The 27,091-nt window shown below is 44.6% G+C and overlaps 3 protein-coding genes across 3 annotated transcripts; all 3 read right to left on the minus strand.

Moving 5' to 3' along the window:
* Nucleotides 1–2: 2 nt before the first annotated feature.
* On the minus strand, nt 3–10,743 carry cpsf1 (cleavage and polyadenylation specific factor 1). Its single transcript, XM_067255590.1, has 38 exons — nt 10,613–10,743; nt 9,966–10,133; nt 9,846–9,873; nt 9,606–9,739; nt 9,404–9,484; nt 9,165–9,316; nt 8,923–9,069; nt 8,648–8,787; nt 8,375–8,485; nt 8,125–8,218; nt 7,893–7,980; nt 7,352–7,498; nt 6,930–6,981; nt 6,715–6,803; nt 6,552–6,626; nt 6,321–6,401; nt 5,884–5,976; nt 5,618–5,782; nt 5,325–5,466; nt 5,059–5,237; nt 4,763–4,908; nt 4,440–4,620; nt 4,139–4,345; nt 3,946–4,032; nt 3,706–3,852; nt 3,421–3,573; nt 3,206–3,322; nt 2,783–2,873; nt 2,433–2,517; nt 2,131–2,272; nt 1,890–2,042; nt 1,570–1,746; nt 1,389–1,455; nt 1,226–1,273; nt 970–1,116; nt 690–819; nt 383–521; nt 3–281 (listed from the first exon to the last, which is right to left on the minus strand). Exons 2-38 carry the CDS (start codon nt 10,107–10,109, stop codon nt 234–236), a joined length of 4,407 nt encoding a protein of 1,468 aa, XP_067111691.1. The 5' UTR covers nt 10,110–10,133; nt 10,613–10,743; the 3' UTR covers nt 3–233.
* A 230-nt stretch (nt 10,744–10,973) lies between these two features.
* Nucleotides 10,974–17,031, minus strand: parp10 (poly(ADP-ribose) polymerase family member 10). Its single transcript, XM_067256515.1, has 11 exons — nt 16,962–17,031; nt 16,265–16,440; nt 15,882–16,124; nt 15,499–15,729; nt 14,338–15,377; nt 14,023–14,235; nt 13,514–13,640; nt 12,487–13,428; nt 12,242–12,375; nt 11,960–12,134; nt 10,974–11,836 (listed from the first exon to the last, which is right to left on the minus strand). The coding sequence occupies exons 2-11, from the start codon at nt 16,437–16,439 to the stop codon at nt 11,538–11,540; spliced, it is 3,579 nt and encodes a 1,192-aa protein (XP_067112616.1). The 5' UTR covers nt 16,440; nt 16,962–17,031; the 3' UTR covers nt 10,974–11,537.
* A 1,985-nt stretch (nt 17,032–19,016) lies between these two features.
* Nucleotides 19,017–23,403, minus strand: LOC136962084 (CMP-N-acetylneuraminate-beta-galactosamide-alpha-2,3-sialyltransferase 1-like). Its single transcript, XM_067255717.1, has 6 exons — nt 23,113–23,403; nt 21,556–21,749; nt 20,009–20,188; nt 19,821–19,866; nt 19,612–19,731; nt 19,017–19,519 (listed from the first exon to the last, which is right to left on the minus strand). The coding sequence occupies exons 1-6, from the start codon at nt 23,401–23,403 to the stop codon at nt 19,346–19,348; spliced, it is 1,005 nt and encodes a 334-aa protein (XP_067111818.1). The 3' UTR covers nt 19,017–19,345.
* Nucleotides 23,404–27,091: the final 3,688 nt, after the last annotated feature.

Genomic DNA, 27,091 nt, shown 5'->3' on the forward strand with positions numbered 1-27,091 from the left:
GACACTTTTTAAATGATTTAATAATCATTTTTGTTTAGAAAATATTCTATGAAACATGATGAATTTCATATCTTGTCAAACACAAATAGCAAAACAACTTAGATTTCTTTTTTGTATACAACAATGTGTTACCAAATTATTCTTTTTAGTCTAACTGTATAAAAAAGATGAGTGACTGCCACCCGCTGAGGAGTATTGAAGCTGAGGGATGGTACAGCGAGAGAATCCTGCTCTCAGAAGTGAGCGGTCACCCTGTCAACGTCCAGAAGATCATCCAAGATCTACAGAAGAAGAAGACAAAATGTTACATTTTACTATAGTACAATTATTCTGTTCAATTCAATCCAGGGGTCTTGCCCGTGTCAGGGGGTGCTGTGCTCACTATGTCAGATGTGGTACCGATCTTCTTGGCCAGCTCACTGCGCTCCATGGTGCTCAGGTACAGATACTTGTTGAGGAGCTCTCCATCCAGAATGTTACGCACCGCGTTCTGCAGAGTGCGTCTGTCAGTGTGCGTCATCCTACAACAAAATGAGATGCACGGACAGACACCCAAAATGTTACGCATTGAAAAATGAACCAATCCCAGCAATCTTCGCCAGTATGGCATAAGAAACGATATAGGAATCAGTTTCGGCCTTATCCAGAGTGGAATGTCGAAGCAGCAGGGGGGGGGGTCGAATCCTAACCTGAAAGACTTGGGGTTCAAGCCGGCATGGTGAGGCAACATGGTGTTGAGAGCGTTCTGCAACATGAGCAGTCGACGGTAAGTCTTCTCCTGCATAGGTAGGAGCAACCCGATGCCTCCATCCAAAGTAGCTTTCAGGAAGGGAGGAGAGCGAAGAGCATCAGTTCTCATTCATCCATCACAGCTTCTATCATCCGACAGCTGCCGTTTAACCTGAAGGTGAGATGGTCTGAACAAGGAGTGTGTCGGTGTACAGTAGACTGTGAACTTTGACCCCTTACCAAACCAGGTGATGTGCTTGTTATCCCAGGTCAGGGACTTCTTGTCCAGCGCCCCCCTGCAGGGCATCCTCCAGAAGGCGTTGACGTGGGCTCCAACGTTGAAGTCGGCCCGCCGCAGGAGCCTCATGCCCCCAAAACTCTCCTTGGCTGTGGAACAGAGTTCAGCCTTTATGGTACTGGGGCTCAAGAGATGGTTGTTGTGTTTGTGTTCCTGGAAATGTGCTTTGGGACTGAAAGGTTTGTAGGTAGCACTGACCTTCTGGTAAGTACATGTAAACGGACAGGTTCTTGTCTCGGTCAGACACTGAAAGAGAGAGGGGGGATATGAGATGTTACAAATTGAGAGGTTGCGACCGTATGAACGGTTTTGAAAAGAGAGGAAGTTGATTGTGATGCTTCCTTCAGCAGTGTAACTTTACCCAGGAATCCAAGCTGGTTGTTATCCACCATGAACTCAACGCTGTACACCTCCAAAGGCTTTGCATCCTGTGCCCCAAAACAAAAACCCAGGTGTTCCATAAAATGGAAGTACCATTTGTACTTGGCAGGAGATTCTAACTGGTGACACAATAAACATTGTGTCAAAACGGCGGGCCGTACCCTGCTGACGAGGGACAGGGTCTTGCTCTCGGGCTGGTAGCGCAGCAGGGAGATGCTCTTCATCAGGTCCGCGGCCAGGATGAAGTTCTTGATGCTGTACATGCTGTGGATGTGGAGCTGCGTGTCGATGAAGGCCATGCCCGTCAGGTCATTGTCCTTGAGGCTCCACAGAAAGATCTAGAAAAACGCCGTCAAACAAACAGACGACACACTCGAAAATGTAAGCGTGAGGAGGTCGAGAGGAGAAGTGACGGAAGCGTCTTAAATGACAGTGAGGGATGTGGGAGAACGTTCTAGCACAGCGCGGTGGGAGACGTTACCTTCTGTCCGATGGCAGACACCAGGAACCCGCTGCAGTGACACAGGGCGGTGACGGGCCCCTTCTGCTCCTTCTCATACAACACCTTAAACTTGTTCTTGGTGAGAGGCTGTCCCGGCTCTGGCACCACCTCGATCACATCCAGGATCAGGATCTGGAACGAGGCACGCGTGCTCGGGTCAGATCTGGAACCGTGTGTGTGTGTGTGTGTGAGAGAGTGTGTGTGTGTGTTGGGAACTCACTCTGCCTCTACAGGTGACCTCCTCCCCCTGCATCAGACACGTTCCTGCCGCCACGTAGCCCTTCAGCCCCGACACGGTCTCCTGGCTCTTTAACGCCACGGTCTTCATACATGTTACGTGTTCCCACTCCTCCAGGTCAATCCTAACACACGCGCAAGTCAGCAAGGCACAATCGGGAGCGGAAGTTACCGTGTTTGATTCCCTAATGGAACCACCTTGATTCCGAAATGTGTCAGGTTGAAAGGTTTAGGATGACCGTGCCATGAAGGCATTTCCATTGTTTTGTGTAATTCAGTGGTTACCGTGTGTTGGGAATGGTCTCCCAGCTGACAGGGGAGATGAGCTGGATGGAGAACTTGTCCTGCTGGGGGTTGATGTAGCGCTCATCTGAGGAGGAGAAGGGGCACCATCAGTCACACGCTCTTTAAGACCGACTATGATCCGACTATGATTTACTTTATTTATTTGATGGACACAGTGAGAAAGTGCCAGGAAAGGCAGAGAGAGAGAGAGACAGGAGACGACATGGCCGCAATCCAACCCGGCCCTCAGCTCATGTGGTTCTACGGCTACCCAGTGAGCTTCACGAGTCAACATGGGACGACCATGTCGCAGGAGAAACGGCCCCCTGGCGTGGGTGCGTGAGACTCACCTCTTTCGATGTTCTCAAACTCCTTCTCCTCTCCGGTCATCCTGGGAATGCGAGTGCAGAGTTCCTTGACGCTGGTGCACACAGCGTAGACCTGAGAGGCATAGCAAAGCAGCAAACACAACTTCACATCAAAGACGAGTTCTCCTCTCTCGAAACTCTCTCTATTGATTTCTTTTCTATCTCCCCCCCCCCCGACGCACACTTTCATCACCGCCTTCGAGCAAAGCTCGGTCAGCGTGCCTGTTGTTTTGCCCTTAATCTGGGGGATTAAAAGGATGCTCAACGCAGCAGCTTCGACATGACTACCACATGCAGGCGTGGGAGAACATGCAGGCGTGTTCCCGTCTCGACGGCAGCCATGTTGCTTTTGTCTATATTTGAGTAGGAAGACTCTTTGACGCACGCGCGGCCGAGGATTCTTACCTTGGACTCCACATGGTAGGAGACGTAATGAGCCGTGCACCTCAGAGGGATCTTTCGGACGGGCCAGGGAGCGTCGTACGACAGGTAGGTGGGCAGAACGCTGATCCTCAGCTCCCCCTGATATAACACACACACACCCATTTCGTTTACACCTTCTGTGAGAGGCAGGTGGGTTAAGTTTGCTGTCCGTGCTTTGAGTGTCACCTGGTCCCTACCTGCTTGTTGAAGTAGAGGAAGCCTTTGGGGCAGTTGATGTTGTGGAAGGGGGAAAACGACTCGATTGGGCCGTCGATGGTCATCGGGTGCAGCCTCATGGCTCCCCTGGAGGTCACCAGCATCCAATGAGGAGAGGGTCCGCAAATAAACACCTGGCACACACACACAACAAACACAAGACCACGTGACTTAGTGATTGCGAGGTGCTTTTAGGGTGTGGGGGGGGGGGGGGGCAGGTGGTTTAAGCGGTCAATCTCAAAGATGAGAAACGTCCCGTTTCTTACCCCTGAGTACCCAGAGATGTCCTCAAAGTATCTGAAACGGGCAACCCGCCCTTTAACCACCGACCCTTCTTCCCCTGGACCCCCCTCGGTCTTTTTGTCTTTCTTTAGCTTCGACTTCTTCTCCCGGTAGTTGATGTTGTGCGGCATCTGGGCAGAGAGGGACATCAGCGTTTTTAAGGAACGTTCTGGAAGATAACATGGTTGAGTTGACTGGTTCACTTCCGGTGCTTTCGGTTTTACCTTCTTGAAGCGCACTTTCAGGTTGCTTTGAGCCTGCTGGTCGTATGGGAAGGCCTCATAGATCAGGAGCTCCTGTTCAACGTGGACCTGGAAGAAAATTGGGGGAAATGCGCTCATATTCTGGTCTTCCTGTTTCAGCTTGATCACCACTGTTGAATACCTTTTCAACACAATCACATCTGGAGGAACTCACCAACAGATATGGCCGGCAGCGATTGTTGCCAAGCGATACCAGGGCCACCTCTTTGACCAATGGGATCTCTCCCTGTCGTGTCACTTCTTCTTTTTTACCCTCCCCCTGAGTTGCCGATTGGCCAGCTGAGCTGTCAACCAATACTCTCTGGCCAACTGGGAAGTTCTTCACCAGGAAGACCAATCGCCAATCAGGGAGCTGGTAGATCTAGACAACACAATGGGACACATCCGTGACATTAACGTCTCTTTATATCGTAATCCTGGGCAGCACAAGGACATCGACCCCCTTCAAGTCTTACCTCCATGACACCATTCTCCCTGACCATCATGCACCAGTGAGTTGGCTCTGCCTTCCCCGAGCCCCCCTCCATGCCGGGGAAGCCTCCGGCCCAGAAGCCTCGGTTGGCTTCGTCCCTGGATGAGTTGGCATCAGGGTTGGAGTCCCCATACAGCATCTCCTCTTCATCATCCAGCATGTTCCTACACGTGAAGAGATGGGGGTGAGAGAAAAGCACGGGCTTCTATTATAGAATAGTATTATATTATAGTCCAATAGGCATGTGGAACATGGCGACGGTCACCACAGCGTGGGATCAGGATACCATCGTTCGGCGTATCCTACCCCAGGTCCTGGATGATGGTCTCGGTCTCGGTCTCTGATTGGCTCCTGGCCATGGCTTCCTCCTTTGTGGAGCAGGTCACCTTGTTTTCCGTGGTGAACATGCCGCTCACGTCACGGTACGCGCACAGCGTGATCACGCGGGATTGCTGTGGGGAGACACCAATCGGCTTAGGGCTAGTTCAACTTCGACGAAGATCAATAAGGAGGCAAACAAAAGTTCTAAGGGAGACGCAATGTTGGCGTCCACCGGCTGGGTCTCCACATCTGCAGTTGTGACCCGGTTCCGAGTCGCTCACCGTGGGAATCTGCGGTTTCTGAAGGGCCAGTCGATGAGTCTTGCCCATGTAGGAGTCACTCTTCAGCACAAACATGGTGACGACTCCCTCCGCGGTCATGATGACCACGTACGGGTCGGCCACGGAGCACTGCACTATGGGAGAGCCCAGGTCCACGGGGATGAAGTGGAGCTGCGTCACTGGGAGAGGAGCCGGCGTGAGGGTTCGTTACCGTGAGGGACAATGTTCAGGATATCTGATTTGGTCAAGGGCGGACGCATCCATACCTCCTTCCAGCAGTCGGATGCCCATCGGGGAGACCTGGATGATGTATTTGTTGTCGCCGATGTTGCCCGCGAACACGGTGGGTCCCTGCGTGGCGAAGCCGCTGGTGTCCAGCTCCATGATTTCCTGGCCGGTTTGGAGGATCTGCCGGGTCACGCGCAGAACAATGTCAACAACAACAACAACAGCTCCTAAAGAATGCAGCGTCCCGACTCCAGGGAGTCGGCAGTGATGAGCTGCAGCAGGCTCTGGTGTAGGGTCGTGGGGCGGGGGGGGTATCTGGGTGTGTGTGTACCATGGTAGAGTCCTCTCTGCTCAGAATCAGGAAGCCATGCTTCTTCTTGTCATCCTCCCCCACAGGCTCTGGCTTCTCCTCCTCCTCTTCCTCCTCTTCTTCTTTCTCCTCCTTCCCTTCTTCAGCGGCTTCGCCCTCACCGTCCCCCTTGGCTTCTTTGGGTGGCTGATAGGGGCGACACAGGAAACAGGGGTACAAGATTATTTAACGACTGTGTTATTGTTCATTGCTGGAGGGGGGAGGGGGAAGTCTTTGCTGTACTCAACCTTGTCCTCCTTCACTTCAGGGGAGATGACAGTCCACATGTCATGGCAACCTGGTAGCTCAAAGGTGGTCACAACCTGGGGCCTGATGCTCCTCTGGTTTGGGGTAAGGGGGGGGGGGGGGTGACCAGTAACCAGAGGAATATGAGTGAACAAACATGTAAAGGCAGTTAGAGCAAGTCTCTAAAGAAATGATCACTGCTTAAATACCGATGCCTATGGTGAGCACCAGAGGCCGTGGCTCTCTGGGAGTGTGTCTGGGGTGTTTTTAGGCTACTCCATTGATCTCTGAGGCAGCCCTGGTAAACCCAGAAGTCAGTTCGCTGTAGCACTGTCACTGACCCTGTGGCAGATGGGCCTCACCACCCAAGGTCTTAGGACAGTGCAGAAAATAGATTGACGGGTGCGCGATTCACATGCACTTTCCGTCGAGCTTTTACCTGAAGGACAGACAGCGCGCCGTTCTTCCCAAACCCAGAGCACACCACCACCTCCAAGTCAGGCTCGGGGTTGGTCTGGAACTGTGGACACAACACAACCAATGTTTTCATAGCAAAATCTAACTTCCGAGCAAAGCCTCGATTTTTATCAGCCCTTTTCTCATTAAACGAAACCATACGGGCTGAAGGATACGGGTGACCTTGAATAAGGTCGGAAGGTCGTCACTATACCTCTTCAGACAGGAAGGCAGGCTCCCCCATGGAGGCGTTGGCACAAGGGCCGATGTTTAGTATGCTATCGCACACCTGCATACACCGAACAAGAGCATCGGATTGGCATCTGGTAGACGGTAGATAAAGATGAGGAATGTACGCCACTGCTGGGGGTCCTTACCTCAAAGGAATAGGTGGCCAGCTGAGTGCCTGACTGGGCCTCACTGCCGTACACCTCAATCTCATCCACCTCGTCTGGGCCCTTGCCAGCTGGAGCAGAGAAAGGTATTCATTTATTGCTGGATTTATCTATTAGTGGTTCTAAAATAGGCTGAGTATGATACTGTCAAATACTTTGAGTAAGATTTATACGTATTATAAAGATTGTCAACGTACCCGTCCAGTTTGTGGAGGAATCAATTCGTTTCTTTTTACTGGGCGGTTCCTCCTGGATTGGTTACAATATAGATAGGATTTATCTTATCAGAGTTGTATTTTGAACAGGGGGAGAGGGGGGTGGGGGGGTTGGGTACAGTGGCAGTCTGCCAACCAAACTGGACTTATTCCAAGACAAAACCAGCAACAATGTGCCAACGAATAGCTGTGTGGCATGACCATCCAAAACAAGTGTCCCCTTTCATTCACCCACTAATCAGATCCAAGTTTAACCTTCAGACAAAATGGATTCATATAGTCAGGAACAGATTTTGTTTTGAGTTCAATCAAATTTACACATATTCGAATGGCACTGACCACAAGACGCATATGGCGAAAGAAGCAAATGAACAACACACTGTTTTTTCGAAATGAAAACTCACCGGCTTCTCTTTCTCCCTGTCTTTCTCTCTCTCCTTGTCCCTTCCCTCCTCTGGCGGGGTCTCCTGCAGCTTCTCGGTGTATTTCAGGAGCAGGGAGTTTCCTAGCCTGGAGCCTAAGAACAGGTAGCCAGGCTCCATGGTCGTCATCTGGGGGAGCAGGAACTGAGGTTACAGGAGCCAACCAGAGACAGGGTCCTCCAGGTCTCAGTAGAACTTCCATGGTCAGGGCACTGGGAGTTATCCGAATCTAGACACAGCTACGTGCTCTTTCCAGGTGCCTGACGGGTTCGACTGCGAGTTGTTTTTGACGCACTAGGACTTTTATAATCCCCTTCCCCCTCTTTCTCTGTGTGGGTGTGTTTGCAAGCGATGCCAGGTGCCTGGTAAAAGCTCCTGTCAGCATGTCCTCTAACTGAAGGGGGCATATTTAGATAGTGGCTCTCCTGGGCACACACCAAAGACCCAAAAAGGTCAAGCTCAGCAAGCTGTCCTACTTACTCCCTCAGTCCCTCCCTCTTTCCCTGCTGTGCCAGACACTTACACAGGTAGTCAGGACACTGGCAGCAGCCTTGTCAAAGTGGAAGGCCCGCACGCTCCTCATGCCGTCGGTTATCAGGGTCAACACGTAGCTGCGGACAAGAGACACGTTCAGCACAGGGTTTCAGATCCGACGCTCTGCAGAGAGGACACAGCTGCTCGCATTTGGGTCTGTAACGAGCGAGTGTGCCTGGCAGACGAAACACGGCGTTACACCAGCTGAGGAGCACACTCACATCTCTCCACCTTTCAAAGAGATGACCATCTTGTCGGATCCGATGAAAGCGGACTGGGAGCAATCTAGAGAGATTTTCACTTCATCCTGTACCCCTGAAAAGACCGAAAAGATAGGTTCTCTAGTGACGACATTCTCAAAAGGCCCCAAATCCCATGATTCCCTACTAGGACTTGTTCATGTACTATAGTAAAAAAAAAAAAAGGGATGGAGAGTGGTGAAACGTGTGTGTGTTTTGCATGGACGCTTACTCAAGGGGAAGGCGGTGGTCCCATTTGTTTGACTGTTGAGCGCCACCCCATAGGGAGGAACACTCTGGTTGAGGTAGAGCAATGAATTGACAGCAAACACCACAACCCCACCTGCAGGACGAGAAAGAAAAGAGTGTCACGCAATCACTCCATACATGACACGGCAGTTACAAACCTGGCAGACAGAGCTATATTTATGTGCACACATTTCGACCACCCAGAGTGTCGGGAGTGGAAACATGGCCCTGATGCAGGTGTGAAAGCGGGCCTCACCGATGGGCTTGGGCACAGCCATGACCTGGGTGCAGTCGTAGGGCAGGTTGCTAAGGGACCATATGACGGGGTGCACCTTCTGCATGATGTTGAGGGAGATGGCCACTATGCTGCACGTGTCCTGTCTCACGGCCACACGCCTGTGGAGAGGACACGCCCGGTACACAGTCAGACACGACACAGTGGATGTTGTTGTGTTTTGCAGTCTAAATAAGGGAAGGGAGAATCGGACAGTAGCATAAAAGGAGGACAGGTGCTAAAAGGGGCGCACTGACCCAGGCCATGTCTGGTTGGGCTCATACAGAATGAGCAACGTGGGCTCGTAGTAGCCATGGAGGAACTTCATGTCAATGATGTTCAGTAGTTTCTCGTCCAGCTCGCGAACGTCAATGATGTAGCTCGGCATAAAACTCGACTTTGGCCTGTAGGAAAGATTCAATAAGGACCATGAGGGATTTAGAAACAACCACAAACGATACCCACTTCGTTCCCATTCCAAATTGAAAGAGGTCCAAACCTTTCTCCCACCATCCCTTCTTGCTCGTCTGTTAGGGTGTCTTTTCTGAATGGAAGCACAACAAGTTGGGTGCCGTAAACCAGCATTACAGCACAACGATTTTCTGGATCCACACGAACAATGGGAATATGGACATTCTGGACGAACCCATCCTGAAAAATAGAAAAAACAATTTAATAGTACAAATTAACTGTAGTTACACAGTAGTACTGAACGTTACTTAAGATATTTCAGCTAACCCTGAGCTCTGGTTCCTCAAAGAAGTGCAGAGAGAGAGATTTCAAATCGTGTGTCCCTGGATCATACTCCACAACTGACAGCTAGATAATAAAAAGAAAAACATGATTATTTTTGGGGGGTTGGAAAGTATTTGTTGGTAACGTGGCGGTAACTAATGCATACTATCGAAACAATGAGATGTGTTGAGTCTGATGGCAGTACCTTAGCATCTTTAAAGCTGAGCAGAAGGGCGTCCCTGTTTGCCCCTACTAGCTGCACACTGGCCATGGACATGACATTGCCAAATAAGGAGAAGGAGGCAACTTGTTCCAACTTCTCCTTGCGAGACTTGGAATCTGCAAAGGAGATGAACGACTAAGGAAGTCTGGTAGAAGTATAATAAACACAGATTTTCAACTAATAATACTGAACCTGAAACCTGAGGTGCACTTCAGACCATACCTGCTGACTTTTCAGTCTTTGAAGAGTTCTGAAATGAAATGATGAAAAAACATTTGCATAATGTTACTGTCAAAGAGAGAGTAAAGTCATCACAATGGTGATGCGACGTAACTGCCTTACCTCCACATCATGAATTATTCTGTAGACATAGAGCTGAGAAGTTCCTGCAACCACCAAATTTTCCTCCTCGTTGGATATAAAGTTGCAGTAGACGGAGAACTCTATTGCAGTGGGAGTGTGGGCTTGCCGGTAAACAGCATACATCCTGACAGCTCACCCTCACTGTACCTTGAGTGGGAAACATCTCACGTTACATTGTACAGTATTGGCAATCTATTAAGAATACGGATGTACCAAACAACAGTAACCAGCAACATGGACAAAACCCTGTATGAGCAAGTGAATAAGCTTAATAAGATCTTTCATACCAGTAATGTTTGTTGACAACTATGCGGCAAGTCCAGACGTTAGCTGGTACTAGCAGTAGCACTTCTACTACTAGCTTAGTAGCTAGCTAGCTGATTCGGTAAACTAGTGGTAGTCTAACTAGCTAGCCAGAAATGCATGCTAGACGAGATCTGGTGGTTAGTCTACAACAAATTAACTTAATTGCTAACCGTAATCACTGGTACTTTTATCTGATCATAAATCCACCTAGCTTGTAGTCAACCTAGCATGCTATGTATGAATGACAATGGTGCCATGCTAATAGGCTACCAGCATCTTCTTGGTAAGTAAGTGGCTTGCTAGTTATCGTATGAACATACCTATTGTGAAAGTGACGTAGGTGATTCAAACCTAGATATTCCCTCTATCTCAGTTGTAGTAAATAGCTAGCTCGAAAACTACCACATAATTCTATCGATGTGTGGTGGTATGGGCTGTTTTGCCTCTTGTACTTCGGTTGTTTCTATGGTCTATGGTTGTTTCGCAGCGCTGCTCAGCGGGCGTCCCTGAATAAGATTCGGCAAGGAACAAGGTACATGGCCAACAACGTTCCTAGGCAACCAAAGTCCTCACATCTCGCCTTCGTCGAACAGACATCCTCACCATCGTCTCTGCATCATAGCCCTTATATAAATATACATACATAAAAAATGTATCATATCATATCATACATGTGTCATATATTTGTTTATTTTTCATGCTAGGCTAGTTATAGCCTGGATGAAATTGTCAGAGGATCACTATAAACCACAGAAAGGAAAAGACAATTTAGTTCTTTAGTTAATTTTAACAAAACATATTTGACATAATCCCATGAGGCACATATTGTAGTAAAGAAAGAACGCATATATATATATGCATAGAACCGATCTTATTATACTACTAACTGCAATGCATTTATTTGCCATTTATCAAACTCTTTATTTAGTGTCACAACTTAACAGGGACACTGATTCAGTTGACATTTGGAATAAGAAGCAAATAAACTTGAAGCTTCAACTTAAAATGTACTTCTACATAATATACCTTTGTGCTGCATGGTGTTGCGTGATCAAGCTTTCCAATGGCCATTATATTAGCCCTGGTGGTAACTAAAAAGTAATCATCATGTGGAACGTGGAAAGCCAGTCTTAGCCCATCTCTAACAGTTCCTTTACATTCTTAAAATATAAAATTAAAGCAGAACAAAATGTTTTCATGAATTTAGCCCTTCTTCGCTCATCATCCATCAACTAGTTCACAACCTCAGCGGTGAATTTTTTGACATGTAATGAGATATTGTGGGAAGGCTTGTGTGTCATTAAAGATGACAAACAGTGAGGGTTTCCTGGGATTGTCGGTTACACTGTCATATCTGAGGGGTATAGTTGAGTTCTCCTTCAGAGGGGCGGTTTTCATATCATGACTGCCCTTGGTGAAGTCCCCAGTCAGCACCTTGGTTACAAACACAAACTTGTGTCCATCTGCATTGGGGGGTGAGTACTGGTCCTGGACCGACAGGGCAGACTCCACAGCAAAGTAAACTCCTTGACCATACACAGTGGCTGCAGAGAAAACATAACAGTAATTACAGTCATGGAGGTAAAACACGATATGAAATAATAATTGGAAATATATATTTCAAGCCTACAGCATCGTAAGTAAAACATGCAATACACTGTTCATACCATTCTTTCCACAAAAGCTTCGGTTGAATCCATGAATGCATATCTCCTTCACACTCGACTCACTCGTGCCATGGAACAACGTCTGCTCGACTTCCACTTCAGTTGCACTTTGTGAAATGCTAGCTTTCTTCAGCTTGTACTGATTAAACAGTAGTCTATTCATGAGCTTCTCCACCTGGACAATTACATTTGCATTGCAGGACATTACATACTTTAAACTTACAAGAGTATTACAGCAGTTGCTGTTATTCATATTGAAACAAACCTGATACTGAAACAAACCTTGATAATTCGTATTTTGTTGTGGAATTCCTGTATGCTGTCATAAAACTCTTTCACAACATCCTGGAATTCATCACACTCTTCGTTGACTCTGGATGTTTCTGGCAGGGTAGAGAGTAGACTGTAATCCTCCTCTGTTGAAAATAAGACAACACATTAGCACCTAACCATTCTGTAGAATCAAATTTGAATCTATATTCATATAGAGAAAATATTTTAAAATAAATCTGCCACAATGCCTTTACCTGGTAATTCTGTGAATAAATCCCCCGAACTCAGCATTTTCCTTGTGATAGGTACAGATTTACCGGTGGTGACGTTGTGCTCTTCCATTTTCTCGAAATTGATGATGTAAGGCTGATTGTTCAACACTATGTCAATCTTCTTCTGCCTCATCTTCCAGGCATTCTCAATAAACACAGTTACATCTGGAGCGTAAGGCTTCGTCGCCTTGGTTCCCTGGTCAAGCCACACCCACTGCACCGTCTTCAGAATGTCCACGTCCGACACCGAGCTGGAGATCCTCTTCATCAGCAGCTTCATGTCGGGCAGAGCCTCATTCACGTAGTCCTTGAACCCGGAGATGGTGGCAGTCGTGCCCTCAATCTGGATCTCCACAGCGTGCTTCCTCTTGATGAGCTCCAAGCATCTCATGTGGAACTCTGACAAACTCTTCAGGCTCTTGTGCTCCATTTTCTCCTCAACCTGCCTCAGGGTCACCTTCTTCCCTAGAGCGATGTCCACTCTGATGAGGTCACAGGAATAACCAGCAAACACAAAGATCTGGCCCGTGTTAGCTGCCTTGATGGTGTCCTGGAGGGACATGTGGACAGCCTTGTTCAGCTGGGACCTTTCAGCTACGGGAGTGGTGGAAGACATGTTGGCTGTCTCCATGGAAAATTGGATGGCTAAGGAGAGCTGGGCTTCTTCATCTAAGGTGCTGTACAGATCAGTGGAACCGTGTCCATCACTGGCCACAAGTGGCCCACTAGCTGCCGCCTGTTCAACAACTAAGGGGCATGGAGTGTCCGCCAACTCTACGTCAATGACACCATCTGAGCCCTGGTCTGATGTGCTGGGAAGCATTTCTTCTTCTGCCGAGTACAGATCCTCTTGCTCCATGTCAGTGGTTTTGTCCACAGTCTCATCCATGGCAGAGAAGAGTTTCTTTGCATCCTCAATAAGACCTGTGATGAGTGCATTGTCATGAATAGATGGTACTTCCTGTTGTGTCGCCGATGATGAGAAACAATAGGAAGAGCTATATACTACCTCTGTCAGGATTGTCGGAATTGTCAGTGATGCTCAATGCTGATGTTGGGTCCTGCGTAGAACCATCCAACGAAACTCTCTGGTAGTTTTGAGGTAATGTCATCTTCCACGCCATCTCATAGATGTCCTATCAAGAGACAATAGTAGAAATAACCACTTATAATAGCAGTATAACCACTCTGTAAATGCAGCAAATCTGTGAAAAGAACATTGTCTTTATAGCCTGGTATCGCCAGACCAATTTGCAAATGAGTATTAGTCTGGAACCTCTCAATTAATTTTCAATATCCAAGGGACATTATCAATGATGCAATTGTATAGAACTGAATAGATACAACCAATCAGAGCAATGAAACGCCATTTTGGTTGTTTATAAAAAGGCCTCAACAGCGCTGTACAGACATCATTTAAACTGTTCCATATCAGATAAACGGTTGTGATTGGCCCAGCACTATTTATGAATTTGAATTGGAAGGATGGCCACACCTGTATTATATTTCATGAAATACCTCATTCTCCAGAGGTTCCCAGTGCACCTTCTCCAGGCTGATGTACACCTGGAACTTGGCCTGCATCTCCCCCAGAATGCTGGTGCCTTCCTCCTGGACCAGGAAGCGGGCCACACCCGGCTTGTTCACTGTGATGGTCCTGGTGCACACGGAGGAGATCACTTCTCTCAGCACCTCGTCGGCCATCTGACAGGAACCCACGTTGCCATGGATCTGTCAATCATATTGACAAAAATGACAAAGGACTGAGTATGTGGAGATAGAAAAGGAAGAAAGTGCATCAGATTGAGATAACACTCGTTCACAAATACGTACTCTAAGACCACAGATGTCCTCAGCCTCCAGAGGAAATATAGAAACTTGATCCATGTCAGCCAGCAGTTGATGACAATGGATCTGAATGTATTTCAGCATGCCTTGCTCCATGGGTATGACAGTCTCTCTTTCGATGGGTGTACTTAGGAACTCCACGACTTTGGCCTTTTTCTTGTTCTCCATCCCTTTCAGAGTCAGAACCTCAATCCCGTTACCTTTCTCTGACACGGTGGCAGAGCAAAAGTCCAAAGATTGGAAAAATACTGAACACTCTTGGGAGTACAGCGTACTCTCATATTTTGCATCTACTGATATGCTGAACTCAGATATTAGAGATTTTAATGCGTTACACGCCTGGCTTACTAAGTTCAGCGACAGCGACGATACCACAACAACACAATCTGTTACATTGTAAATACAAGGTGTCCCCTGATTGTTAAGAGTCTGTAGTAGCTGATCCTTCACTTTCTGGTCCTGGAGAAACCGGGCCTTCTTTGGGTCAAAAGTTAAATGCGCCTGAGCAATACCACCAAGAAACTCCAGGATGGTGTTTTTCAGCTGTTCCAGACCCAGTTTCTCAGGCCCTGACATGTGCACACCATCATCTTTAACCTGCATGTTGAACCCGGGGTGGGCTTGCTGGATGTCTACTAACACCGGACTCATCTGGAGAAGGGTGAGCTTCACTGGGTCTGGGATGGGGATGTGACCGGAGAAGAGTTCTGATTCAGCTGGGAGTTCTTCCATGGTTACCTCTGCTCCTGCTTCTTCAGGCTCTGCAGAAGCAGCAGCCATCTCCAAAGCAGTCTGGTTGGAGACAGTCTGGTCAATGGAACTCGCCACTTCGAGAGAACTGGGCTGTGACTGACTGATACTCTCTATCTGTGTGTCCTCCATAACAGTGGGGCTACTTTCTGCTGTCATGTTTACAGTGTTCTCAGTTGATAGGTTTTCCTCTGGTTGGAGGAAGGCAAGGTAAGGCTTCACAGTCAACTCGGTGTCCTCCAGTTTGTGGGGTAGTTTCAGGACATGCTCCACAGCTGTTAAAGTAATAATCAATAACAACTTTAACAATAACATTAGACAATGATGTTTTATCATTTAACTAGCTAAGTATATATATATATATATACACACACATCATAACATGCAAAGCCTTACATTCAAAACTTTCAAAGGAGACTCTGGCCACGCCGTTTGGCATTATAGTGGCCTCCTTCACATCTCGGCCCCCGCCTCGCTTGCTCTCAAAGTAAAGCGTGAGCATGTCCTCAGTGGTGCCACTGTGTAAGTTCTCCACAAGGATGGAGTCAGTTTGCTCAATCTGTTCCAGAGTGATACTGCACCCATCCAAAGGCTTTTTATAAATATTTGCACTAATACGTTGAAAATCTGCATGTGAAAATGAAGACAATTAAACATACAGCCTATTTTGATGTTGTTCATATTTATCGAGAATTATTTTAGCCTTAACAGTTTGTCACTTGCCTACATTTTTCATACAGTTTATGTAATAAATAGACAAAATTAAACATCAAACTAACCTTTAGAAAAAGGTTGATGCAAGTGGATAAGGACCAAGTCTTTCCCGGGAAAACGTTCCAATTTGTAGTCTTCCATGTCCAACCCTATCAAATTCTCAACATAAAGCTCCACCAAGTCCATAGAAGTTGTGGGGTTGACCCCACGCAGAAGCATCCTCCCAGCATCCTTTGAGGCTGGTTTTCTCACCGTCATTTCAATGTTACGCAGAACATGGGGTCGTTTGGATAAAACCCTTGCTGCAGCTGTGGTCAAAAAACATGGACAGCTTGCTGACTGAATACAAAGGAACATATGGTTTCTAAATTCCTTATATTCCAAACATGAAACCTGAAACACCTTCATGACTAACTTGACTAACTGCCTTAAGTCAACCAGTCTTTACCTTCAACTTCCTCAAATACCAGCACAGCCTGTCTTCCCACCACCTCCAGTGAGATAAGAGTTCCTCCACCAGAGCGTCTCTTGTTGGTGAAGTACATTGACAGCAGGTCTTCATCCACTACTTCGGGGAACCCACTCACCTCCACTGTCCTCTCCTCTTGGCTTTCAACAGACATTCTGTGAGAAATAATAATGATGTAAATAATAAAGGTGATAAAGTCCATAGCAACTTACATTCTTTGATGTATAGTGTTATTAATCATGCACAATACAAGAACAATTTCAGTTTGAGCTGGTATACAACTGGCTGGTATACGACTCAGGTGTATTTTAGTAGGCCTGTAGGCTTTAGAGACTACATCGTCCTTACGAGAAGTTAATTTGACAAATAGGAACTGTGAGATCGCCAACATATGTTGCATATATTATGCTTACATGTGGTGAGTCAGGGCTTTAACAACAAAATATGTACTTGGCTTGAAAAACCTAACAAGTTTTTCATGACAAAGACGAGTATTATCGAAGAAATAGAAACAGAAACTATTAACCTCCAGACCAGGCGAGCACACCACTGCTGACACTTTTGTACAATAAAGATGAACAGAAACTCTTAGCCCGTAGAAAATGTAAATTCCAGCATGCCTATAAATATCTATTTGAAAAGATTTATGAACAAACACACTTTTTGAAGCTCTTACCTGAGATATTGTGCATTTGATTAAATTAAGACGCTCACGTTGTTTACAGTGGTGTAGCAGTCAATCCTACTTCCTGGTTATGCGGCATATGCATCAGGTGGTGGCGTTGCTGGTGCGTACAAACGGATAGGGGGAATATTAATGTCTGAGTTATGAACGGGCGTGAAAAAAAGTTACAAATAATTCCTTCGTTGAACCAATTATCAATATCATTGATCTTTGCTGATGCTAAGACCTGCGCAAATGTTATGAGCAAAGACCCTTTAGCCTGTTTTCCCCTCTGCCCTCTGGGAGCCGCTGAGCCTCCGAGCCCGTACTACCAGGCTCAAACAGTTTATTTCCCCTGGCTGTCACCAATTTGAAACTTGCCACCCGCCGAACCATTTCCCCAGTTTATTTATTTACACTTAGCTCTAGCTATATGAGGCCTGTTATGAGACCTTTTTTGTTCGGCATAGTTTATGAATACAGCATGCACTATTTTCCCGATCTCTTATCATAAACAACATAAAACATATTTATAATGCTCTTATATGGGCGTCTATGCCCTAGTATTGCCCTCATCGTAAAATGTCGGCCATACGAAAAAACATGGGCTCCATCATTGTATTTTAAGTGTCCACTATATTTTACATTACGTTATGGCCGTTGCTTCGCAAGGTGTCCGCTAGATGACGGTGTTCTCACTATTATGCTGTTCAGGGACTCAATGTATAGCATCACAGTCCAAAAATAAATACAGAAATAATAATAATAATCCGATAAGACAATCTTGGTATTAATGGAATCAGTCTTGTATCAAGTCTTTATTCAAATGTTGGGTGAAGAGGTTTCTTTAAAAAAAATATGGCTACGTATTAACAGCAAAATGAGAAAAATTCAATCAACAAACGCAATTAGGCTAATTACTTGAAATAGCTTAATTTCAAGGCACAAGCACAAAAGAGAACATGGTAAGCAAGTACATTTGTGCAAAGTACCGTTAACATCCATATTTGGAAATGAGTCACTGCATGGCATTAGTATGGGAAGAAAGTCAAGTTTTGGTGAGCAATTATAAATATTGCACTGATCCCTCAAATGGTTAGTAGATACATCAAGCAAATGGCAATTCATACATGTAATTAATAGTGGTAAGAAAGTAATAAAAAAAATAGCATGTGGATAATAATCAAAAAATACAATTGCGTGCTGGCCTATTTAGACATAATACATTGAGCAAATTCCATGTATTTTTTTACTCTATAAGAAACAAATTCCACGTAAAGGCACCTTGGAACAAACCCCCCCCATCCCAAACCTATTCTAATGATATACTGTAAGAGTATCATGGATAAGGCACTTTTTATGACACAGATCCATATACTAATAAATTCCTGGTCCTTTTGATCAAATGACCATTATTTGTACTATTATAAATTAAAAGATGTCATTTATGTTTAAGCAGCACAGAAAAATCAGACTTTATGTTCCTTTTCAACCCTGCCTTTTAATTTCATGTAAATCAGATTGGTAGTTTCACACATTCACTGCCACAGCTAGTGGCTCACTGAGATAATGATATGTAGAAAAGAGTGATTCACATTTCAGTGAAAGCACATTTTGGCAATATTTTTGCACATTCACTTGAATTATATTATGACTGGATGTGTTCCCAGGGAAACAAATTCCACCATAATAGGAAGCAAAATGTAGTGAATGGATAAAAAGTGATCAAACCCAGAGGTCAGAAATCTAATTCATGTTGTATGTATTATGTAATGTGTAATACAAACATTCCCTATGACATTCCTTGTATGTTAACCCATTGGCACTCGTTGCAGGTTGCATGCTGGTTCCCATTCTGTGGTGGTGGCAGCATGTCTGTCATCTCCCACCCAAGTTTCAGGCTTCGTATGGATGTGACAGACGCTCCCACCTGAATTAATACCACCAGCCATCTGGAGCAGCCAGGCCACATAGTCAGGTGTGGGACAAGCAACAATGTGACATCTAGTGAGGCACCTCTGCCATCCCAATGCTTACCTGACCTGACATTGTTGAACTGTAACCACACAAATGTTAAGATTTACATATAATGATTCCTCTTTGTTCAGTCAGTTTCAAACCGTAACAAAGAACAAATAAAAACACTTATGTTTTGGGTACATTAAGGTGATATGTGGTCTAGGAAGGATGTTTAACATCAGATAAATACATCCTTAGTCATAGAGTTACTTATTTGGGAAAACTGTCCACAACTGTCTATTTCTTCAGAGTTGAGTTGAAGAAGTGTGAAACTGTTCTCTGTCATCATGGCGTTTCTGTGGATGAGGCGACAGCTCTGTTGTGAGGCCGGCCTTAGAGCTGCCAGCGTCTAGTCTTCAGCTCAAGACGGTTCAGACTCAAACCCCCTTAAAAAGTTTAATTTTGTGTTTGTCTGCCAGCAGGAGGGTGACATTGTACTCATAATCTCCGTCGTGCACCCCAGTGTGACGGAAGGCTCCTCCCAAATGATTCTCTTCCCAATAGTGGTGCCAGTTCCCAAACTGATCTGCTCCGAACCCAAACACGCTCACCTACAGCCAAAACAGAAGCAACACGTCAGCTAAACACATTAACCCATAACTTTTGTTGCATATTCATTGTTGCTACCGGCATAGGACCTTACCTCATCACATATGTGAAGAGCAAACATCAAACTGAGAAAACCAGTGGATGGATACCGTCCGTGGCTTTCTAGCCATGTATCGTAGACATATTTGAAAAAGGTTGGGTTGTAAATTATCACCTGTAAAACATGGCAAGGCCCAGAATTGATATGTATATTTGGACATTTCCTAAGATTTGTTCAGTTCAGTTAAACACATTTGGACTCACCCTATACTTGTTGGCCTTGATTCTTGACATGACAGGTAAGTACGTTCTACAAGAAAAGTAAAACATTCCATTTTAGTACACTATTAAAACAGATCATGCACACAATCCATTCAACGGACTGATTAACAGCAATCTACTGTAACCTCAATCCATTACATAGTCAAGTGCCTGTTTAACAGAGCACTTACTGTTTGATGGTGCCTGTTGTCAGTGCACTGATGATCCATTGAAGATCCAGGGTTTTGAAAGGGATCAGCACCAGATTGGTGTTGTTTTCCAGGTCAATGGCACTCTCTGGGTACATGACATGGTGAGTGGTCCTGCTGCCCACATCCTCCTCAAAGCCAGAGATGGGTGCCTGGTTCATTCTGGAAAGCCAGAGCAGGGAACACATTAGCGGCTAGAAAATAAGCAACCTACACACTTCCATACTGTACACTTCGAATAGTTGCTAGGAGTAAATGGAACACCCAGATTGCTGTGCTTATCGTACAACAGTCTGTCACTGTATCTTGGAGAAGGATTCAATCTGGTTTCCACCGCACAGTGTGTGAGTGACACAGGCAGGGAAATGACAGAGCAGGTCCTCAGTCCCCCATGGAGAGTGAATTGATTCGCATCTGTTGTTTTCCCTATCCTTTGACCTACTCCTATCACACCACATTTCTGGATCCAAACTGTACTGACAGAATGCGGGTGTGGATTCAGCTGGTATCTTTGGAGATTTAACCATCCGAGGCTGAACGTGTGCGACAAACTTCATAGTTTGAAGTCATTGTTATTACGAGCAGTTTATATTTGTGTACAAAAGAGAGCACACTAAGAGGACGAACGACTTAGTTTTTGCTCCGTCAAAGACCTCTTTTAAATAAACATGGGATCAGCATAATCAATTTCATCCAAAGACTGTGTATCTTTTCTGCTTAATTTAATCTCAGTTGGTCTGATATTAAAACAAAACATGTTTCAGAAATAAAAATGTTTAAATGAGATCTTCTGACTCTTCTGATGTGAGGTGTATACTGTGCCTATTACCTTTTATGGCTTTATCCAACTTCAGTAAGTTATTTGCTATGGCTTATCCCATTATATAAGGATAAGAATTGGATTGATGTTCAATTTATCATAGTGGGGGTGAATGATGTAAGCACCCTGGACATGTCATTATTTCTGAATAGAAGATACTACTGCAGCCTTGGCACCTGCAATACAGCTTTTATAGAATGAGATTAAATTGGGTCTTTCACTTTGAAAGCGGAGATGCGAGTGATGGGAATCCTGGTAAATATTCATTTTCATTATGTCAAACTGGATTGGGGGCACGGTTTCACATTGCGTGTGCTCTTGGCAGTGAGCTGTGCCAAAGTCTTTTTCATTTAACAGGGTTTTGCTATTGCCAAGATGACTTGAGGGTTTTCATTATTTATTTCAGCAGCGTTCCAATAGAAAATTTATGTATGTGTCATGTAATGTTGTAGTACATGATATGAACTGAACATATATGCCATGGCATGGATTTTCAGATTCTGCTCATAGAAAACCCAATTGTTTTGTCCTTGTCTCCAGGACACAGAAATGGTGTGTGATGAAGCTGCCAATGCAACAGGACCATATGTGCAGTATTTATAAAATAATACCCACAAAATAAATAATATATTAGCTGGGGATTCAACACAGGAAACTGCATTCGAGTCAAGACATTTTAAACAGGTGAAATCAAAAGTAGACAAGCCACCTGATGATGATGTTGTTGGAATCAATGAGGCCACCATATTGAGCTCCTTTCAGATTCCCTGAGTTCCCCACCACAGCGCAGGTTCTACAGCGCTCTGGGTTGGCGTCCATGTAGAGCTGCTCATCAGGGATGACTTGGAACAACTTTTCCACCACTTGGCTGAAGTTGGCTGGCTGCTTCTCTGACTGCAGCCACTGGTGACACAGCAGTGGGAAATCTCAGATTAAAGCCTGACTCCGGGGCTACTGTAAGTAAAAGTGATTTAACAAGGGCAGCGCAAGACACAGAGCACATTTCTCAAACAACCTCTGGGGAGGTTATCTACCATGTAATTTTTCTTGGTCTTGCCCCCATCACCTGGCAGCCTTTTGATTTATAAAAAAGAATAGCAGCAGGGGAAACTTAGTATGTTATGTGGTGGTGAGTAAAGAGGAAATACCTGTAGTTCACAGGCTATCTGTTGCTCTCGCACACACACACGCACACACACATACAATACATTCAGTGTGCATTCTTAATGTATGTGTGCAGTATCTTGTATTGTACTGTTCCAACCGTAAACCATTGCTGACTGACTATTGCTGACTATTGTGCAGTATACTGTACAATATTGTATATTGCTGGATAAGACTAACACGTGACCTATTATAGATAGGAAACCTATTTATCTTGACTGGAATGGAGGCGTAAACAAACAGAACCTAAGGGATATCCAGTAGTGGGGGGTCTTTCTCCACAGCCCTCTCTCATCACTTATCCTGGGGTCACGCCCAACCTAATCCATCAGACTACACAGCTGTGGCGGAACCTTCCTGGATTAGACGTGTTTCTCATCCCCTTGTGAGAAGGGTCTTTATAAATGAGCAGTGACGTGAGCCAACCTTTCAGTAATTGTTCTACTTTCACCTTTAATTGGACATGGTGTGAGGTGAATGGGATAACCGCCACACCGTTGGATTGCTATTGTTGACATGACAGGTGAACGTGTGACACGTTGTTGATGCCGTTCTGCCGTTTTGCCAATCTGCAAAACATTCTTGGATTCTTGCACCTATCAATGTATCTTTTGACTTAACTAGATTAAATGCCGTTTGGGACTGCCTAGGTAATAGCTGAGGAATCAATTCTCATTTACAAGACAGTATTCCTAACAGTTTTATACAAAGAGTAGATTAGAGTTTGATTTTTTAATTTAAACAAGCCACAACAAGCCAAAACAAGTGTCACAGTTGATTTGATTCTCCAAAGGTTGTAATTACACAGCTCATTCTTTATCATACTCTACCTGACCTTGGTTTAATTAAGTAAATAGCAAATGCCATGTTGGTCCAATAAACCACCCTGTATTGTGCTTGCGATGAATGGTTGGGGGGAAAAGCTATATCTTAGCGTTAGAGTGTTTGACTGCAAAAGGTTGCTGGTTCAAATTGCCCAGTATTTTGCTATGGATAAAATTGCCTGCTAAATGAACACATTATTGTAAACAAACAAGGCATAACCTTTCTATGCACTACTATGCCATCATGGAAATCTACTGTGAGCAGAGTCTTACAGTACCTGCCACCACCTGAAGGTCTCTTCTGAGAGGACACTGTTCCTGGTTGTCATGAACGGGTGGACAGACTGGTTGAAGCGCTCTGTGAACCACGGGTCGTCATCTGGCTCTGTCATACAATGGTGACAGGCACAGAAGCCCTTGGAAAAAAGGCTGTCTGACCAGCGAGAAGCATATTTGTAGAAGTACAGGGATGGGTCAGGGAAAGTGTAACTGAACAGGAACGTTGAAAAGGTGATGATGCAAAACAACAGAGTAAAAGCTCTGATTTTCCTCATTTTGAATAGAGACATGGTGAATTCTGTCTGCTAGGATGCCAAGGACCAAAAGAACCTAATTGACAATTCAGAATTCCAAGTGGTGTAGGCCTATGAAAAATTCATTCCCAGGAGACTGCATGCTGAAAGGGATTTAAATATTCCAACAGAAAAACGGATGCTTGTTTACACCAAACATAAATGTCCTTGTCATGATTGTGGAGTAAAAATGTGTTCAAAGTATTAGCACCTTCCTGAAAAAACAGGTCATTCTGTGCATACCAGTTTGTTCAGATAATAACTGGCCTTGGTGCAAATCCGACTGAGAAATACTTTGATGTAGTTCATTCGCTAATCCAGAGACAGGTCATTCCACTGTGGCGACAACTCAAGATGGCTTTGTCAACCTGATGGTAGCGAGAAAAAGAGCTTAAATCACTCTCCCACTGTTAACTTTGCGGGGTTAGTGACCGGTAGTCCATCCATTCTCCGCATAAACATCCACCTAAAAGCAAACAGGACAGATGTTTAGAGAACACACTGGGGTATGGTAAAACGGTACACATCTCTTTGATTAGCTTTGAATACAAGTGTTTTCAGAGTGTAGTTTTCTAGATTTCTCATAAAAACAGGAAAACCTAAGGGAAACTTGCCTTTCAGAAGTGTCTGTATTTGATCTTGGTGCTCAGACCACTGCAATGAGAGTTTTACATAAGGTCTACATTTATCCAAGGCCATGTCAACATTCAAGAGGGAGACTCTTAACTCTTAACGTCAAACTCCAGCATGGAGTCCCCTTTCAGAGCTCACTTGGTTTTGTGCAAATCTCTGATACCAAGGGACAAATACTGCAGGTCTTTCTTTATTAAGAATCGACCAGTACATTGTGATCTGCCCTCAAGAGAAACTAACAGGATTGGAGTGATGGCTGAGTGAGAGAAAGACTGCTCAAGGTTTGTCTGCAAAAAAACATATAATTTCCACTATCCTTTGAGCATGTCAAGAAAAAAAGTAAAGGGCAAATTACACATTGCATTCCCTTTTACTGAAGTTTTAATGGGCATATGGGTACACATTCCCCCAAATAGATGGCATCTTGCATATCAACTACATGCTAATTAGGAACATGTGGTTGGTTGTCATCCCAGGCAAGAAGTTTGACAACGATGTAGGAGGTAGGGTTAATGGATATTTAAAAGAGTGAGGGGTCGTTAACTCAACTCTGAGAGCCTCATTTAAAAAAGGTTCCAGGTAGATGACAGAATGAACAGAAATGTTCCGGAACAGATGGTGCCCTCCCCGTGTTTGACAACACATGGACAATCATCTTGTTCTCTGACCTTGGCCTGCTGGAAGTTAGCAGCTTTGCATTGAAGTTTCCCAAGCTGAGACAGCAAAGACGTCAGAGAGTAAAAAAGAGATAAAGAGTGAGAAAAAAGAGAAAGAGATAATGTGTGTGTATGTGTGTGTGTGTGTGTGGAAATGAGAAAAAACGAGCAAAGAGTGGTCTGTGAAGTTTTCATTTTCTTGCTTTCTAATCTCTAGCTTAGAAAAGTCATCAACTTTCAGGATGGAGTAACAGAATACAGCTCTACTTTGTGTTCTCGGAAAGGTTTTTTCTTTTTTTAAATGTTTGCCTTGCTTTTTCAATACTGTGAGCAATTCCAGCCCCCAAACTTCAACAGCACTGAATTGTGACAATCTTTTTCATTTCTTTCTCTGAGGTCTGACAGTGTGTTTGCTATGGCGTACAGTACACTGAAGACAGGCTTCTCCTCCAAAACACCCCAAATGATGACCACAGTCCTTGAAATAGATGGGATGGTAGCCTCTCCGTTTCTGGATGTTTAAAACTCTTTGATATTAGGTGGATATGTCTGCTCACTAAGCATGGAGAGTGATATTGTTCAAATTAAACTCCACCATTCATTTGATGACTTTGATCAGGCAATTTTACATGCCGTCAAAACCCTCACTGCTTTTGCTTTGATAGCAAATTCTGGCAGGGGGAAAGAATGCAAAGCAGTTCCACAGTGTTGACGGGGTTTTTCATGCATGTTATACATCTACCAAGGACTGGATGTTGATCTCCCATTACTCATGTGGAGGAAAAGTATGGGATGCCTCTCATTTTAGCGAGGAGAGTTAAATGAAAAACTCCAGCAGTGGAGGAGGAATGCTGGTACTAGGACACCACATCCCAGCTCTGCGTGTGTACAGCATGCAGACATGGGACAAATAGCTGGACAAGAGACTGAGGGAGTGGTCACATACTAAGTAAATAAACATGTTTTCATTTGGGAAACTTGTGAGCTCTGTCAGTCAGCACTGGTTTACTGTTGGAACAGACATTCAAACGCCCTTCCTATGAATCCTGTATTTTTCTTGGGAGAGGTCAATACATTTGAACATGAACAATACTCAAAACAATTGTGTTCAGTGTGTGCTTTTACAGAAGTGATGTGCATGGCTGTGAAAAACTAGCTAGAAAAAAACTAGCTAATATTCCTCTCTACTCTTCTTTTCTGAGACTGCGTTTAAAACCAACCAGAACATGTGAAAGAGATACCTGGGCCCCGTCTGAAAGAATACAAAGCATTGTTGACTCAGCTGAGGCTTCCTCTAGCTTCCTGTCCATCAACCAAACACAGTCTTCTATACACCAAAGGCCCCAAACCCTCATCTGGTCCTCTCTTAAATGCTCTTTGTATTGCATTTTCCCCACAATCTGGAAAAGTCCCTTTTAGGCTACAATCAATATTGAACTATGAATTTAAATTGGAAGTAGCCCAGTGCTGTGGGCAAAAAGAGCCTTGACAATTTCAGGAGATCAACCATAGAGATGACAAACTATAAAAAATACATAAGAAAAAAGAAGAGTAGGAGAATTGCAGGAGACAATGTTTTGCATTAAATTCTATCCTTGCCTTGGTTCTGTTCTTGATCTCGTCTAACTGCAGAAAGGCTATTACCCTTTACAAAAACACTCTACCTCCCACCTCAACCTTCATTAAAAACGGTGTTAAAACTATTTATGCTGAGTAGACATAACCCTTCCCTCCCTTTATGAAAAGTAAACTCTCAATTGCCAGGAATGCTTGTGTGTTACAAGTGTGGTCTGATAAAAAAACACAACTGAACCTTTTATGATCATCAAAACCACAATTACAGCACCATCATCAACAACACAGAGACCTTGAAGTTTCCCAGTTTCTTATAATTCCTATGATATAAAGTAGCAGCATGTCCTGATATATTAAATAAGTCTACATACCTGTATTCATATCTATACATTGTGACTCAACATAGTAAAACGATATGACACAGGATATTTATGTTAAACTCCATTGAGTTAATTCACGGCAACACATCCCATTGTTGTGATTTCACAACAATAGGGTAAGGCACAACATTTTGAATGCTGTTCCAAACCACAGAGTTTAAAGACACACAAAGCTTCTTGTAGACATTTGGTTTGAAAGCTGACAACAAGTTGATTGTTGCAGTTAACAATACAAAGACAAATGTAGGCAAACAAGGCCACGTGTTCTTAAAAACGGTTTTGGTACACACGCAAAAAGAACAATGCCAAATCTATAAAAAGAGAGATTGGGTAGCACTGGATGTGTTAAGCTTGTTCTTGAATTCTTCACACATTATAAGAACTGTGATATGTACAATGATAGCAATACAGACAAAATTATTTTCTTGTGCAAACTATTAG

This window comes from Osmerus mordax, chromosome 18, assembly GCF_038355195.1.
Source record: "Osmerus mordax isolate fOsmMor3 chromosome 18, fOsmMor3.pri, whole genome shotgun sequence".
In the NCBI taxonomy this organism is placed as follows: Eukaryota; Metazoa; Chordata; class Actinopteri; order Osmeriformes; family Osmeridae; genus Osmerus; species Osmerus mordax.

Bases quoted from the DNA above. Each gene is read 5' to 3' on its own strand.
- LOC136962084 (XM_067255717.1), bottom strand. From the start codon at position 23,403: ATGTCTCTATTCAAAATGAGGAAAATCAGAGCTTTTACTCTGTTGTTT. The intron at 21,750-23,112 runs GTACTGTAAGAC...CTGTGTCACCAG, and splicing joins AGACCTTCAGGTGGTGGCAG to TGGCTGCAGTCAGAGAAGCA. The intron at 20,189-21,555 runs GTGGCTTGTCTA...CTGGCTTTCCAG, and splicing joins TCCAACAACATCATCATCAG to AATGAACCAGGCACCCATCT.
- cpsf1 (XM_067255590.1), bottom strand. From the start codon at position 10,109: ATGTATGCTGTTTACCGGCAAGCCCACACTCCCACTGCAATAGAGTTC. The intron at 7,981-8,124 runs GTGAGTGTGCTC...TCTTGTCCGCAG, and splicing joins TCTTTGAAAGGTGGAGAGAT to CTACGTGTTGACCCTGATAA. The intron at 5,238-5,324 runs GTATGGATGCGT...CTCCTCTCCCAG, and splicing joins CATCCGACTGCTGGAAGGAG to TGACGCAGCTCCACTTCATC.
- parp10 (XM_067256515.1), bottom strand. From the start codon at position 16,439: ATGTCTGTTGAAAGCCAAGAGGAGAGGACAGTGGAGGTGAGTGGGTTC. The intron at 12,376-12,486 runs GTAAAGGCATTG...TATTTTCAACAG, and splicing joins TTTATTCACAGAATTACCAG to AGGAGGATTACAGTCTACTC. The intron at 11,837-11,959 runs GTATGAACAGTG...TTTTCTCTGCAG, and splicing joins AAGCTTTTGTGGAAAGAATG to CCACTGTGTATGGTCAAGGA.